Source organism: Crinia signifera, chromosome 2 (genome assembly GCF_055691185.1).
Source record: "Crinia signifera chromosome 2, ASM5569118v1, whole genome shotgun sequence".
Lineage (NCBI taxonomy): Eukaryota > Metazoa > Chordata > Amphibia > Anura > Myobatrachidae > Crinia > Crinia signifera.
Window position 1 is genome coordinate 75,368,264 of NC_139218.1, and position 17,373 is coordinate 75,385,636.

The 17,373-nt window shown below is 47.7% G+C and overlaps 1 protein-coding gene and 1 long non-coding RNA gene across 4 annotated transcripts in view; one reads left to right on the top strand and one right to left on the bottom strand.

The window, feature by feature from the left end:
- CTPS2 (CTP synthase 2) overlaps positions 1–17,373 on the top strand; it is a 232,487-nt gene that overhangs the window by 18,594 nt on the left and 196,520 nt on the right. Inside the window, exons 2-5 of one of the 3 annotated variants that reach the window (XM_083172427.1) lie at positions 1,026–1,086; positions 1,961–2,166; positions 3,815–3,985; positions 12,285–12,385. In XM_083172427.1, the coding sequence (XP_083028553.1) occupies positions 1,043–1,086; positions 1,961–2,166; positions 3,815–3,985; positions 12,285–12,385 (522 nt within the window). In that variant the 5' untranslated portion in view covers positions 1,026–1,042. Of the gene's footprint in view, positions 1–1,025; positions 1,087–1,960; positions 2,167–3,814; positions 3,986–10,582; positions 10,735–12,284; positions 12,386–17,373 lie in introns of those variants that run through there. The other 2 variants (XM_083172428.1, XM_083172429.1) reach the window with 2 other exon arrangements.
- On the bottom strand, positions 1,047–11,085 carry LOC146059844 (uncharacterized). The gene is made up of 3 exons (XR_014470321.1): positions 10,265–11,085; positions 3,804–3,966; positions 1,047–1,328 (listed from the first exon to the last, which is right to left on the bottom strand). It is a non-coding gene; the product is annotated as an uncharacterized LOC146059844 (long non-coding RNA).

Below are 17,373 nucleotides of genomic sequence, written 5' to 3' on the forward strand. Positions count from 1 at the left end.
AGCACAGTTACATCTCTAAGAATAATTTGGATCCAGCTGTGTCACATTATAATGGGGCTTATTTATATAGCAGAAACAATCTGGAGTACTGGTAAGTGCCAAGACTTTTATTTTACAGTAAGGGTGTACACACGGAGCAAATTTGTGCTATTTTCGAAGCAATCTGACTAGATTGCTTAGAAAGTAAGCACAGATCTCTCCGTGTGTATGCTCCGAGAGATTAAATATCTCTTGCTAACTTAAGGGGTGTACACACGGAGCAAATTTTTGCTATTTTCTAAGCAATCTGACTAGATTGCTTAGAAAGTAAGCACAGATCTCTCCGTGTGTATGCTCCGATAGATTAAATATCTCTTGCTAACTAAGTCAGTGCATGCAGTCAAAATCTAGTCAAATTGCTTAGCAAATGACTGTAAATCTTTCTGTGTGTGCAGAATGAGAGATACTGATCACAATCTCCCATTCTGAATCATTACCCTGACTTTTTTTGCTTAAGCAAAATTGCTTAGAAAAATCGCTTAGCAAAATCACTTAGCACAAATCTCTGCATGTGTATGTGCTCCCCATGGGAGATCTTGACACCAGCAAAATTGCTTAGCAAAATAGCTTAGCAAAATTGCTTAGCACAGATCTCTACGTGTGTATGCCCCTTAAGTCAGTGCATGCAGTCCCAATCTAGTTAGATTGCTTAGCACATGACTGCAACTCTCTCTGTGTGTACAGAATGAGAGATACTGATCGCAATCTCTCATTCTGAACAACTACCCGGCCTTTTTTTGCTTAAGCAAAATTGCTAAGAAAAATTGCTTAGCAAAATTGTTTAGCACAAATCACTGCATGTGTATGTGCTCTTCATGGGAGATCTTGACACCAGCAATATTGCTTAGCAAAATTGCTTAGCAAAATTGCTTAGCACAGATCTCTACGTGTGTATGCCCCTTTACTCATTTTCTTAAAAAAAAAAGTAAATCTTTTAATCTGCTTTTCAAAACCATTTGGGAAAACATTCCTTTGTTACTTTTCAGTGAGGAAATAAACTGTAATGATTGGAAGAAGAGCTGTGAATTTTATTAACTGTGGACAAAGGTAATTTCTCTTCCCAGCACTCTTTGGGGATGGGGTGACAGGACTAGTGTTTGCAGGAACATTAAACCAGAAACTGGTCTCATCATGCTGTATCTACTGTATGTTGTTTGGCCTAGCTGCAGACGGGCTCTTCTGTCACCAGTGAAAAAACACTGTATTTTCCAATGATGTTATGCATTAGTGCAGACCTGCCTAATAAGTTGGTTCCATATTATCATGCTTTATGCTTTCCTAAATAGTCGCTGCAATAGAAAAATCCAGATAACATTGAACTAGCATTGGAAAATCAGAAAATGACATGCATATGCAATTCCACAGCATATAGTACATATACAGTATATTTCAGATGTTCAAATAACAATAAAGTTAAGCTATTTAGTATTGACATTGTGGACCAGATGTACTAAGCGTCAAAAGTGATAACATGGAGAGTGATAAACAACCAGCCAACCAGATCCCACCTGCCATGTCACAGACTGTGTTTGAAAAATGTCAGGCAGGAGCTGATTGGTTGGCTGTTTATTACTCTCCATTTATCACTTTTGGAGCTTAGTACATCTGGCCCTAAGGGAGTCATTCAGGTGTGGTCGAAATTGCTATCACTGATGCTTCCCCGGAAGCCCTGTATGGTAATGCAGCATGAGGCGTCTATTACAAGCAGATGCCTCCTGCTGCAGTAGAGATCCCAGCCGCATCCTACAGTATGATAACCATATGTGCAAAGTACCACAAATCTGTATCTTGCCATGATGGGAGCAAGTGCACCTGTACCTGAATGACTGGGCTTTTACATGCTAATTGGATTTTATCATTAATATATTGTTTTCGTTTAAGTTTTGTAAACAATGAACATCATTTTTTTGTTGCATTCCAGAACTCTCTTTCAACGCTTCAGCACTGTACGTAGAAACCCAATGAAGTACATACTGGTGACTGGCGGTGTCATTTCTGGCATTGGGAAAGGAATCATCGCAAGTAGCATTGGGACCATCCTGAAGTCCTGCGGGCTGCGAGTGACTGCCATTAAAATCGATCCATATATTAACATCGATGCTGGGACCTTTTCACCTTACGAGCATGGTACATTACACGTTATGCTGTACTGATAAGTGTATCTGCATCAGTAATTATATTTTTCATAAAAATGGAAAGCATACCAAAATGTCCATGCCTGCCAACAGGCAATCTTGATAAATGTCCCCATTAGACCTGCAGAGACTAGTCACTAAGCTCTATAAAATAAGCATTTTGTACATGACTCTGAATGTATTACTCTGTTACCCTTGCCCAAGTTGTATGGCCATTTATTAGTGTCCTTACATGACAGCATAACTCTGTTTAACCCATTGAGTGCCAAAGGATTAAAGTTATTTCATGGGAAGTCAATTAATTGAGGTTTAGATACATATTGCGTCTTAAAAACCCCCAGTTGCTGTGAGCAAGGCTGGCATTTTTAGTGGATATTTGGCACATCTCTCACAGCAATGCTGGCACTCAAAGGATTAATATCTGTTACCTCTACCTCTCCCATGGTTGTCCTCTGAACAGACTTTTATATGATGTGCATACATAGGTGTCTACATAAATCTTTCCTCCATGTGATACAAGTCGCATTATACAGACGTGTGAGCTCTGTGTGACTCTGTAGGGCCGGGAATCATTTTCACTTCTTTTTCCGTTAAATAACAAAATGGAGCAAATAATGACACACGGGCAGCTTCTGCTGATTAAAATGGTATCATATTCATTGTGTGACTTCAGCTGTATTTGATTATGGGGCAGATGTATTATATCGGCGCATATCACGCCGCTATAACACTTCCTGCTTTGTCTCGTTAACAAGGCAAAGCAGGAAGGGACATCGACAAGATGTATTAACATCTTGTCTGGCGAAATGCAAACTCTCCCCTCCGGCGATGTCCCCTTGAGGCTCCCCTCCGGCAATGTCCCCTTGAGGAGACAGCACCTCAATTCACACTGACGCACTGTCTCCTTACCCCCGGCTGGCTGAACTAGGCATGCGTGGGATCTCACTACTCACGGGAGATCTCAAGCGTAGCCCAGAGCCAGCAGCATGGACAGCGCTGTCCCTGCTGTTGAGATAGGGCTTTGCCACCCTGCTACTGGCGAAGCAGATAGCAGCAGCGGATGGAACGGTCAGCACTGCTGACCAATCATACATTCACCCTGCACATCGGACTGCTATCATTTAGATAGCAGCGCCGATATGGACATTTAGCGCACACTGGCTCCATCATACATGGGGAGAAGCGGTATCAGTGCACATAACGTGTGCTGATGCCCCTTCTCCCCCATAATGACACTTCATACATCTGCCCCTACTGTATGTGTCTTATTCACTCCATTTTGTAAAGAAGAACCTATTTAACAGACAGAGCAGTAACAAAGGCACCTGGCACTACAGAGTCACGCTGTGGCATGAAGTGACTAGAAGGGCTGGTTAATGTGAAAGCAGGCTAGATGTACGTGGGCACATCCTTTGATTGCCTTTACAATAATCCCCTAAAAGGGTTCGCTCCTTATTCATTCACCGCATAGCAGAACTGGCATGTACACATGCTGAAACATGGTGGGACAATGATTAGCAGGACCTATACTTTGGATCAGTCACATATACCTATATCTCACAATGTTATGTTTTTATTGTAGATATTTCTCCCTTTTCTCATAACTGAGACTATGTTGTATTATTGTACCTGATTTGCAGGAGAGGTTTTCGTTCTGGATGATGGGGGTGAGGTTGACTTGGATCTGGGAAATTATGAGAGATTCTTGGATATCAGCCTCTACAAGGACAATAACATCACCACAGGGAAGATTTACCAGCATGTGATTAACAAGGAGCGGAAAGGAGACTACCTGGGGAAAACAGTGCAAGGTTATTCCAATCACTAATGTGTAATGCTATTCAATAGCTGACAAGTATATTGTTCTCCATTACCAGTTTTTATAGGTAGTGAAAGGTTTTGGATGCATGGGACTTTCTCGGATTTGTACAAAGGGACTGATTCAGCTTAATTCGCTAAGTAGAAGTTTTTCGCTGCTTAGCGAGTTGGCTCCGCCTCCCAACGGGAGGCGGCCTGCGAATGGACATGTATGCTCACACATCCATTCCCATGCGAGCGTACAGGGGAGAAATCATTCGATTGTTGTCGCAAATAACAGTCAGTATATAATGTATTTTATTTGCTTTGGATATGACCGAGAACAAGGTGGGCGCTGATGTCATGTGACAAAAGCCGCCCTCTTTGTGCAGGCTTTGACCCGCCTGCTTCACATGGGGACGCCCAGCGTTTTTCTGGACACAGCCAGGAAAAGCTGGTCGTCCCCATGTGCCAACGCCCTCTCCGCCCACTGCCTGCCCCCCTCTGTGCGAACACCTTGTGACATAAACAGGTGTGTTTGACACCACTAATGTTCTGTATCACTTTGGGCTTGATGCAAAGATGGACGCAAATGCCTTCGCTGCCGCCATCCCATATACATGCAAATTGTGCAGCCACAGGACTTGCATAGAGACTCCCACTGGAGGCATCTGAGATCTGTTGCTTCTATCAACAACTTTCTTAGTAAACCTATAGTCACACAACATGGCCATCAGAAGTAAGATGCTGAAGCCATTTTAAATGCGTATAGGATCGCAGTCTCTCGGTGTGCCCCCGTCTTGAAATAATTGTAACATGTCTGTGCTTGTATCACCACTCCCCTGTTACCGCCCACAAACATGACTGCAAATCACTTTGTGAGTAAATCCTCAAGTTGCAGCAGTGGCAAAAATTTCCCCACTGCGACCATCTATTAATCAGGCATTTGTCCAGTGCCACACATTACTTCTCTGTGCTGCTGCAGCTGGCGCACCTTGCTCCTTTCATGGTATTTTAGTAGTTCCACTCTATCTCATAGCTTAACAATATGAATGTTAACTGCAGTCATGCATCACCAACATTTTCACACGAGTCACTGACTTCTCAGTCTGTGGCTCCAATTTATCACAAAGTTTGCACAATCACCAGTAGTGTTCACTCTAGAAATTTTTTAGGGCAGGGTGCTGACCACGGGGAGGGCACATTTTTCAATCATGAGGGCACATTTTTCAGTCAGGAAGGCACATTTTAATTTTAAAGGGCAAAATGAAGGTTGGGGTTATGTGCGCGCCGAAGGCTCCAGAAAAAGGGGGTGTGATCACCTAAAATGGGACGTGTCCTTAAGTGTACCTCTTATGTACATTATGTAACACATAGTAGATCCCTTTTACTTGCCCCATAAACATTATGCCACACGGAATCAGACAAAATTCATGTTAAGGTGCCCATACATGAAGCGATGTGCTCCATGCATTTTGAACTAGATCACATCGCATCTAGTTAAAAATGTATGCAATGTGCTAATGCAGCATGCATTTTGAACTCGATGCAATCTAGTTAAAAAGTATGTGCAGCGCATACTTTTTGTGCTTTGCGATGTGCGATGCGAAGGACTGCCCCCTGGAGCGTCACACCATCAGCACATCTATATAAACCAGGGGTGGGGAACCTTTTTTGTGCCAAGGGCCGTCTGTATGGGGAAAAAATCCTTCAGGGGCCATATGTAAAAATGTCTCTTACAAATTGTCCTGCTGCAGCCGCCCCACGCTTCGGCGGCTGCCGCTGAATAGGACTGACAGTCTCCAGTTGCTGTTGATTAAGAGGAAACTTGCGAGAACTACCGACCTCTCACGAGAATTCCCCTTTACTTGACTCCTGACAAAGCTGCCTAGTGGGTGGGAGGGCCACTCAGACAGCTACAGGGGCCGCATACGGCCCCAGGGCCTGAGGTTCCCCACCCCTGATATAAACCCTCTTGTGACAACGGAGCGTCACACCATCAGCACATTTATGCTATATAATCCATCTTGTGACACCTGAGCGTCACACCATCAGCACATTTATACTATATAACCATCTTGTGACACCTGAGCGTCACACCATCAGCACATTTATGCTATATAATCCATCCTGTGACACCTGAGCGTCACGCCATCAGCACATTTATACTATATAACCATCTTGTGACACCTGAGCACATTTATGCTATATAACCATCTTATGACACCTGAGAGCGTCACACCATCAGCACATTTATGCTATATAACCATCTTATGACACCTGAGAGCGTCACACCATCAGCACATTTATGTTCTATAACCCATCTTGTGACACCTGAGAGTGTCACATCATCAGCACATTTATGCTATATAACCATCTTATGACACTTGAGAGCGTCACACCATCAGCACATTTATGCTATATAACCATCTTGTGACACCTGAGCGTCACACCATCAGCACATTTATGCTATATAATCCATCCTGTGACACCTGAGCGTCACACCATCAGCACATTTATGCTATATAACCATCTTGTGACACCTGAGCGTCACACCATCAGCACATTTATGCTATATAACCATCTTGTGACACCTGAGCGTCACACCATCAGCACATTTATGCTATATAATCCATCCTGTGACACCTGAGCGTCACACCATCAGCACATTTATGCTATATAATCCATCCTGTGACACCTGAGCGTCACACCATCAGCACATTTATGCTATATAATCCATCCTGTGACACCGGAGCGTCACACCATCAGCACATTTATGCTATATAATCCATCCTGTGACACCGGAGCGTCACACCATCAGCACATTTATGCTATATAATCCATCCTGTGACACCTGAGCGTCACACCATCGGCACATTTATGCTATATAATCCATCTTGTGACACCTGAGAGCGTCACACCATCAGCACATTTATGCTATATAATCCATCCTGTGACACCTGAGCGTCACACCATCAGCACATTTATGCTATATAATCCATCCTGTGACACCTGAGAGCATCACACCATCTGCACATTTATGCTATATAATCCATCCTGTGACACCTGAGCGTCACACCATCAGCACATTTATGCTATATAACCATCTTGTGACACCTGAGAGTCACACCATCAGCACATTTATGTATATAAACATCTTGTGACACCTGAGCGTCACACCATCAGCACATTTATGCTATATAATCCATCTTGTGACACCTGAGCGTCACACCATCAGCACATTTATGCTATATAATCCATCCTGTGACACCTGAGCGTCACACCATCAGCACATTTATGCTATATAATCCATCCTGTGACACCTGAGCGTCACACCATCAGCACATTTATGCTATATAATCCATCCTGTGACACCTGAGCGTCACACCATCAGCACATTTATGTTATATAATCCACCTTGTGACACCTGAGCGTCACACCATCAGCACATTTATGCTATATAATCCATCTTGTGACACCTGAGCGTCACACCATCAGCACATTTATGCTATATAATCCATCCTGTGACACCTGAGCGTCACACCGTCAGCACATTTATGCTATATAATCCATCCTGTGACACCTGAGCGTCACACCATCAGCACATTTATGTTATATAATCCACCTTGTGACACCTGAGCGTCACACCATCAGCACATTTATGCTATATAATCCATCCTGTGACACCCGAGCGTCACACCATCAGCACATTTATGCTATATAATCCATCCTGTGACACCTGAGAGCGTCACACCATCAGCACATTTATGCTATATAATCCATCCTGTGACACCTGAGCGTCACACCATCAGCACATTTATGGGTACTCTTTACTTAGTGCGGCGCCCGTCGCGGGCATCGCGAGTACATTAATGTATGGCCGCGACGCGACCGACGCGATGCCCGCGATTTGCCATTGAAATCAATGGAAAACATAAAAATCGTGTCGGTCGCGTCGCGGCCGGCCATAAACGTACCCGCGATGCCCGCGACGCGATGCTCACGATTTCCCATAGGGAACAATGTTAAAAGTCGCGATGGACCCGATTTTAGTGTTAAATGGCTCAATCAACCCGATTTTGCCATAGGAATCAATGTTAAATGGGCCACAGAGCCCATTAACCCTTAAATGTCCCCAAAAATTTTTAACGCCACCCCACGATCCACGCGAACCCGAAGCGTGGCGAGCGCAGCGGTACGCGTCCTCCGACCTTTTCATGCCCTACTATCCACGTCGGCGTGGTGTGGGAATATAATAGTGTGGCGAGCGCAGCGAGCCACCGAGCCCGAAGCGTGGCGAGCGCAGCGAGCCCCGCGAGGGGACGCGGATACCTTCACAGTTATACGCGTCCCCTCGCGGGCTTCACAGGTGTCCGTGGCGACCCGGACACCTGTGAAGCCCGCGAGGGGACGCGTCTACCTGTGAAGGTATCCGCGTCCCCTCGCCACGCTTCGGGCTCGGTGGCTCGCTGCGCTCGCCACACTATTATATTCCCACACCACGCCGACGTGGATAGTAGGGCATGAAAAGGTCGGAGGACGCGTACCGCCGCCCCTCGCGGGCTCGCTGCGCTCGCCACGCTTCGGGTTGGCGTGGATCGTGGGGTGGCGTTAAAAATTGTTGGGGACATTTAAGGGTTAATTGGGCCTAATTCAGGGTTAATATGGCCAAATCGGGTCAATTGAGCCATTTAACAGTGAAATCGCGGTCAATCAGCCTTTTTTAACATTGTTCCCTATGGGAAAATCGCGGTGATCGCGGTAATCGCGGGCATCGCGACCATCCAATTTTACCCGCGATGCCCGCGATTACCGCGATCACCGCGATTTTTACCCGCGATGACCACGATTTTGATCGTTGGCGCCGTGCTAGGTAAAGAGTACCCATTTATGCTATATAATCCATCCTGTGACACCTGAGAGCGTCACACCATCTGCACATTTATGCTATATAATCCATCCTGTGACACCTGAGCGTCACACCATCAGCACATTTATGCTATATAACCATCTTGTGACACCTGAGAGTCACACCATCAGCACATTTATGTATATAAACATCTTGTGACACCTGAGCGTCACACCATCAGCACATTTATGCTCTATAACCATCTTGTGACACCTGAGCGTCACACCGTCAGCACATTTATGCTGTATAACCATCCTGTGACACCTGAGCGTCACACCATCAGCACATTTATGCTATATAATCCATCCTGTGACACCTGAGCGTCACACCATCAGCACATTTATGTATATAATCCATCTTGTGACACCTGAGCGTCACACCATCAGCACAGTTATCCCACATCCCCTACATCACACATCATGCCTCGGTCACCTAAATCACACCTTATGCCTCCAGCCCCTACATCACACATAATGCCTCCAGCCCCTACATCACACATATTGGGGTGTATTCAATGTCGTGGGGGAGCGGTGACAGCGAGCAGGGCTTTCTGCTCGCTGTCACCGCTCACCCTGTCAGTATTCAACTAACCCCCCTCATACGCCAATTCCCCCTCGCTCCGTTGTTTGAGTGAGGGGGAATCGGCATATGTGGCTGTAGAAGCTGCAAGACTTGCGGCTAATTACAGCGAGTTTGCTGCATTAGCTGCAGGTCTCGCTGTTTAGGGGAATCCTCGCCATCCTGTGATGGCAAGGATTTCCCCATAACGTTGAATAGTGCAATCGGCCGGCGCAGCGGTTAAACAGCGAGGATTGCTGGTTTTCTGCGATCCTCGCTGTTTAACCCCCTCGTCGGCCGCTCGCAGTGGCATTGAATACCTGCCTATTCCTCCATCACCTATATCACATATCAGGGGGTAAGGTGATGGAAGGAGAGAGGAGGGTGAGGTGATGAAGTGAAGTCATGTGCTTTTCATGTGACACTGCGCTACTGTCCCTTCTTTGCAGGTGGGAGGAGCAAGCGCCGCGCATGTGACTATATTCCGGCTGCTACTGCCTACCCGCCGGTGGGAAGACAGGGATGGGAAAGAGCAGCAGCAAACAGGGCAGCGCCTGTCATAGCTCCACCGCGGTGGCGGTGGCGGTGTGCTAAGTTGTAGGGCTCTCCTCCCAGCGCACCGTCTGCGACAACCCCCCCCCCCCCCAAACCAGGGCCGGATTTAAGTGCCTGACCGCCCATAGGCACTACATTTTTTGCCGCCCCCACCCCCGACCTATTATAAGGCCCCCCTGTTGTCAGAATGTGCTTGGCTGCTCCTTAGCCCGGTGACTGCCTTCTCTACAAGACCCCACAAGGCATAAAGTGCAGATGGGATTGCACTTACCAGGTGTAAGGGGTGGCCGGCTGTGCGTGCAGAGTCCCTGTCCATGGCAAACATGCTGGTGTCACTGCTCTCCCTTCTTGCTGCTCAGCTGCGCGGGGCATCGGCTGCTTGATGGGGGGAAGATGGTGTTGGTGTCCCTGCTGTGCCTTCCTCCCGGGCCCGGTGGGCGGGGCTTGATTCGGCACAGGCAGAGATGATGTCTTATTTTTTTTACATGCATGGTCCACCCGCAGGGCTACGATAGCGGGTTCTGGTATTGCGCACAAAGTGTCCCCCCCCCAACTGTCAACGCAGGAGCTGGTGTCAGTAACAGTCACTGCTCCTGCGCTGTGTTTTTTTATTTTTTTAACAGTGGTAACAGCGCAGGAGCAGTGACTGTTACTGACACCAGCTCCTGCGCTGACGCCTACAGCGCTCAGCTATGCGGGCGGGGGGGGAAGCTGCGACTGCACTAAACTTTGAAGACGGAGGTATGCGGGGCAGATCGGGTGAGGGTGGGGGGGGTTTTAGCGGACGGTGCGCTGGGAGGAGAGATGCTCCTTGGAATAGCTGACAGCCGCTCACATAAGAGGAGGTGAGCGGCATGTCAGCGTGGCAGGGGGGAGGAGGGATGCTTGATGGAAAAGCTGACAGCCGCTCACAATAGGAGGTGAGCGGCATGTCAGCGTGGCAGGGGGGAGGAGGGATGATTGATGGAAAAGCTGACAGCCGCTAACCATAGGAGGTGAGCGGCATGTCAGCGTGGCAGGGGGGAGGAGGGATGATTGATGGAAAAGCTGACAGCCGCTCACCATAGGAGGTGAGCGGCATGTCAGGCTGAGGGGGGAGTGACTACTTCACACACTGCCGCGCTAGAAGCTGTCAGCGGGAGGAGACTTCTAGCGCGGCAGCAGCTATTAACTTGTACAGGGCGCAGGGCGGGCAAAAACGGGCAGGGCGGAAATCGGCGGCTTTTAAAGGGGCAGGGCGCAGCGCCCTGTAAAATAAGCCTAGCGGGAACACTACACCAGAACAGCCATAGTCATGTGCTGTATGGTGGAATCTGTTTATTCCATATATATCTCACTATGGGCCTGATCTAGTCTCAGTAGTACTTGTGCAAAACTTCACAATATTGCAACTGCCAGAGACAGGCTGCGGGGGGGACGACGACCCAGCACTGGGCAAGGCCGCCCCCCTTCTCGGGTCTCTCCTCGAAATGTGCCTGCAAAATTTAGCAGGCACATTGTTAAAGTGCGAGTGCTTCGCTACACAGCGCAGTATGCGTAAATGATCAGCTGCTACCTGGCTGCGCAGCGTAGCTGCAAAGCCTGGCATAGGCCGGTCATGTTTTGGGTCGCAGTGGCTGTGTGTGACATCCCGCAACCACCTGGCCTCAAGCGGTCCCAAGGCGCCTTCATTGTTCAGACCGCTCTCACCAAATGGTTGTCCGCTGTCCCCCCAACGGTTCGGCTCCACCCCCGCCAGCTCTGAAACTGCGGCCACGCATGCGCAGAAGTGGGGAAATCGATAATTTATGTGCCCACCCCCCCCACCCCCCGTATTAGTATACATGTCATATGACAATATCTATTCCTTGTTATTTGCCATATTTCTTGAACTAGTAAATGGCTGAAGTACTGTTGTGTGTACTTGATCCTACAGTCATTGTGTGCTCATGTAGTAGTGCAGAATTAATGTGCTTTATTATGTAAATGGCAGAATGGCAGTCCTGTCAGGTTATTGATTCCCTTGTCAGCAGTTTTTCCAATGTAGTAATCACTCGGCCTGCTCCCAATTACAATGATCCATAGTGTATCCATTGATATCCACAGATATCCATTGTTTTTTCATTCAGTCAGTACTGCACAGTATTTCTCTGTAGACTAAGCTGTAATGATAATCGTTACAAAGCCTATTATTATTATTGATATAAAAGCCTCCCAGCTGATAAAAGGCTGGTATATCTGTGTTTGAACCTAGTTGTTGTAATGACCATAAAGGCCGCTACAGCTGATACATGGTGTCTTCTTTGTTTCAGTGGTCCCACATATCACAGATGCCATTCAGGAATGGGTGATGAATCAGGCAAAGGTTCCTGTGGACAGAGATCACCAGGAGCCACAAATATGTGTCATTGAGGCAAGTGCATATAACAACCACATTAGTGCTAGATTTATATTTACACCTTGTATGTCCTGACACCGGCCCTTATTCTGGTTCACTCGCAAAGGCAAATTCCTTCTCAAATGGACAAAACCATGTGCACTGCAGGTGGGGTAGATGTAACATGTGCAGATAGAATTAGATTTGGGTGGGGTTTTACTTCAGAGTGAGATATATATTGCAGTGTAATATTAAAGCAGTCAGTATTTTCCCTGCACCGAAACAAAATAACTCACCCAAATCTAATTCTCTCTGCACAAGTTACTTTACCCCACCCCCCTGCAGTGCACATGGTTTTGTCCATTTGAGAAGGAATTTGCCTTTGTGATTGACCCAGAATAATGGCCACCAACAGCAGCTATATATAGAACCACGCCAAGCCTTCATGTTAAGCTCTCCAGTAACTGCATGTTTCCTGCTTTGACTGTGATAAATCCTGGGATACTGTGACTAATGTGATAAATCCTGTGTAAGATATGCCTGAAAACACTTTCTAAATCCGCACATTATTCTCCCCAGTTATACAGTGCTACAGGGTTCCTCTTTAGTAGAACAAGCCATGCAGAGTCACCTACTGTGTATGCCATTCCACCTGTGAACAGGGGAGAGTTACATTGGCACACATAAACATCTGTCAGTAGTATGGAGAAAAGCCATTACACTACATACTACCAAATCATGGAGCAGAGACAGGGAGCGTGGTCTTTATAATAGTAGTTTGCCAATCAAAATAGGAATGCTGGAGAAATTGATTTATAAAACACCTGTGTGCACATACAGATGTCTCCACATATTTATAGCCTCCTTTCTGTTAAACAGCCGGTCTAGGAGATTGGAAAGGTAAAAACAAAAGTGGTCCTGACGAAGCTCATTAGCGAAGCGTACGCCGACCATACACTTCGTGGTTTCACCCCATGTTTCCTCTCCCCATTGAAATGCATTTTGATCTGTTTTTTTTAAATCTCATCGGTATATGCCAGTGGTCTCCGGACTCACTAGTCCGTTCCATTGTGAGGCGCAGTGTGTGACGTCCAACACTGCGACCTCCGAGGCTCTGGCACAGAGGCTGATCACACGGCGGTCTATTGCCGTATACTGTGGTCTCCCGCAAGTCCGGCAGCAACTCTGTGATCTGGCTTCCTGTCTAACCCCCGGCCACACGCTGTTATTAATCAGACATGGTACTGGAGTGTAACAGGACTGCGTTTGCCACTGTGCACATTGTCCCTCAATGTCCATATATTAAAGGGACACAACCTACCTGTGTGGATTATATACCCATGGGTAGGGGATCATAGCCAGAGACCTGATTGAACTCACAGGATAGTGGTTCACCCAGATTGCATCTTAGCTTTAGTTCACCTCCCTAATTTTATAGGGGTGAATCTGGCAATACCGCAATTGAATTCCAAGTGATTATAAGTTGGCTGGTAACAAAAGTAATTAACCAATATATCAAACACACCGTTCTAAGCATCACACATTCACTACTTAAGTGAAAACTAAAGTTTATTTATATAGGGATATTGGGGTCCCACATCGTGAGGATAGTAATATCCTTTTTATTACATATTTATGTCTTTATGTCTATGTATTGTGTCTTTTATTTCGCTACAATTTTATCAATGATCTAATAAAGGTTACATTTTATTATTAAACCCTTCTAGTGCTCCACACAGAGACATTCTTTCCAATCTCCTTGCTCTAACCAATGTCCAGTGGTAGCACATCCTTACCATAATGGCACGTGTATATATATTATGATTATATAAGGGATCATCATATCTGTGATAAATTGATACTCTCCTGTGCGAATAATCTCATCTCCTGTTTTGTTCTATAAACAGCCTGTCTAGTTGCGTGTCTCTGTAGCACCAGATAGCTTTTTTCTCCTTCGGGAGACATCAGGGGCCACAGCGTTACAGTGGGTAGTAAGGAGATGGGAGAGCACCAGCACCCTAGAGGTTAAACTTGAACTGCCTCCCAGGCAGCCGGGCTCCTCCCCTCCTCTACCCCGCCTCCAGGCCAGGAAGCCCAGTTTTTTCGGGTGCTGGCAGGAGCCAGATGCACCTAATAGAGGGGCTGCTATTTAGCAGCCTAACTTGATTTTTATATTTTATTTTTCATTTTTCTTTTACACTGACTTGTGTCAGTGACAGAGCAGCAGCACTGGGGGTCTGCACAGACACCTGCGCTGCTGCTCCATCACCCGGGTCCGGAGCTGCATCGCCACTCGAGGGTGGGGACCTGCAGCGGCCCCCGGGCACTGGGGAGCCACAGCCGCCACCGGACGCCGGGGACCTGACAAAGGTAACGCGCTCCCCGCTGGGAGCGCGCGCGATTGCGCTTGCTGGGCATTGCGGCTGCAGCAGTTCGGCGGGGGGGACCGCCGACTGCGCTGACAAGCGGACGGCTGGTTCGCCACCCGCTCCCGCTGGACCACCAGGGAAACGGTTTGTGGGCAGCGGCGCTAGGTATGCGGGGCCGCCCGGTAGCGCCGGACCCCTGCCATTTTTACCTGCGCCGCATGTGGACACCTCCCTGGGGGCCATTTGTCAGCAGGGGGAGAAGGCTCCCCCCACATCAGCCTCTCCACCCGGGGACAGTAGGCAGGGAACTGTGTTTAACACACAGAGAGTTCCCGCCACTGAGATCCCTTCCTGCCTGCCTGTGACATGTGAGGAGGGACACGGAGGAGCTCATAGCCACCCGGAGTTCCACTCCTTCACTGCCAGGTCATTTGGGCATGTCCCCCCTGTACCCCTCCTTCGGGAAACTGTACAGTACTGTGCTCTGAAAGGAGCCTTGTGCCATTAATTGCATTGCCCTTGTATGCTGCATTGTTTGTTAACAGTTTAGCTGCCTGTCAGTTTAATCTGTGTTACACTGTACTATATGGCCATGTATTGCTGGTTAGGTCATGCTGACTTAACATGTGTGGAGGGACACAGAGAGCTTATCAAGCCAGTCTGGGGTTCCACTCCTTCACTGCCTGGGCTCCCCTGTAATAATCTCCTCCAGGAGTCAGGTTACAGAGCAGACAGAGTTCAAACTGTGGGCACAGCAGAGCCAAGTGCAACATTGTATCCTGTGAATTAACACCATCACTGCCTGTCGGAAGCATAAAGGACAAAGCGGATGGTGTAATGGTTAGCATTGCTGCATCACAGTGCAGAGGTCATGGGTTCGATTCCCAACATGACCCAGACTGTGCAGAGTTTATCTACCTGTCAGATACAAGCTGACTGTCAGATGCAGACTGCGTTGTCTGTACCATATAGACTGCCAGTATATCCACTGCACCTGTATATATAACTGCACTGTATGTCTATATCACTGCTTTGTATGTCTATTACAAGCTGGCTCAGATGCATACTGCATTGTCTGTACCGTATAGACTGCCGGTCTATATCACGGCAGCTGTCTATTGTATGTATATCACTGCACTGTCTATATCACTGCATTGTATGTATATCACAGGCTGGCTGTGCACTGTGTAACACTATCACTGCCTGTCAGAAAGGCTGCCTGCCAATGATTGCTATATGTGCCTAGTACTAGCTTACTGCGTACTGTGGGGGCAGCACAGCTCGGGTCGTGGGTTCAATTCCCACTATGACCCTAACTGTGCAGAGTTTGTACGTTCTCTCCGTGTTTTAGTGGGGTTACTCCGTGTACTCCGGTTTCTTCCCACAATGCAAAATTTAAAACAGAAGTATGCTGTGTTAGCCGTACAAATGGGCCAAATGTCTACGCCACCGCAAGGTATACGTAGTACCAGCTTACGGTGTATGGCTTGAACACTATCTCTGTTGGTCAGAGAATACTGTGTTAGCGGTACCATATAGGCTACCCGCCTATTCTATGGCATTGTATGCCTTCTATACTTGTAGTACATTGTCTTACCTGTGCTTTAGCAGCCGGTTCACAGTGCTATAATACTGCAACGTCTTCCAGGAGTACCAGTCCCAGTGACTCTGGGGCTCCGGCGCGGATGTCTTGTACATCCTGTAATGTTGGCCTATGCCCCCATTACTAGTACAGGACGGCTTATACGCAGGCTGCTACAATGCCTGGGCGATGCCCACAGGTACAGCCTCCTCTAGAAAACAGGAGCCTGCTTGGGCCACGTTCTTTACTCCGTTGCCGGTGCAGCTAGTAGCAGTAGCAGCCTCATCCCTTGGCTGAGTGCTTATCTGCCTCCAGACAAGGTCCCCAGAAATGCCGTCCCCATCCTTGGCGGGTGTAGCTCCCCGCACAGTGGAAGCGCTCTGTACCTGCAGGTAGACGCAGATACTCCTCCGTCAGCAGACACAGAGAGGAGGACACCTGGGATTAGCATTGTCTAGAGGGGACCGTCGACGACGGTATGGAAGATGGGGGGCCTGTGATAAGGTGAATCCCCCCCACCTCGTCTTGAGGTGCCGACCTTGGTCTCAGCTGTCAAATAGGTCCTTACCTTAAACGACCCCGCTGAGCCGCCTACACCTTTGGGTGTCTCCCTAGGTGTATTCTGGGTTTATTCCGTAAATCTGTGAACTCGACTAAGGTCATCAGTTGGGAGATTCCTAACAGGAAGTTTAGCTTGCCATCGGCGGTTTCCCTTCCTTTTACCCCCTTCCACAGGAGGACATAGTCCCCTGGGAGACTGTCCCTAAAGTGGACGCACTCCTGCCCCAGGCATCTGCTTGGGTGGCTAAGGCCTTAGTTGCGTGAGCAACTTCTCTCACAGCGGACGCTGCATAAGGGGTGTCGGAGGAAACCCTGCTGCCTTCTATTGAGTATCAGGTGACATTTTACCTGGGGGTGACGGCTCTGGAAATTACACCAATCGCCTCCAGAGGGTCACCCTCGGCCATAGCTGCACACACATACCAGTGTCTGTGCTCTTGGAAGGCCTGAACTCAAAGTCCCTTTTGAGGGTTCCTTTTTATTTGGGCCAGTGCCAAATATGGGGGCCGGTT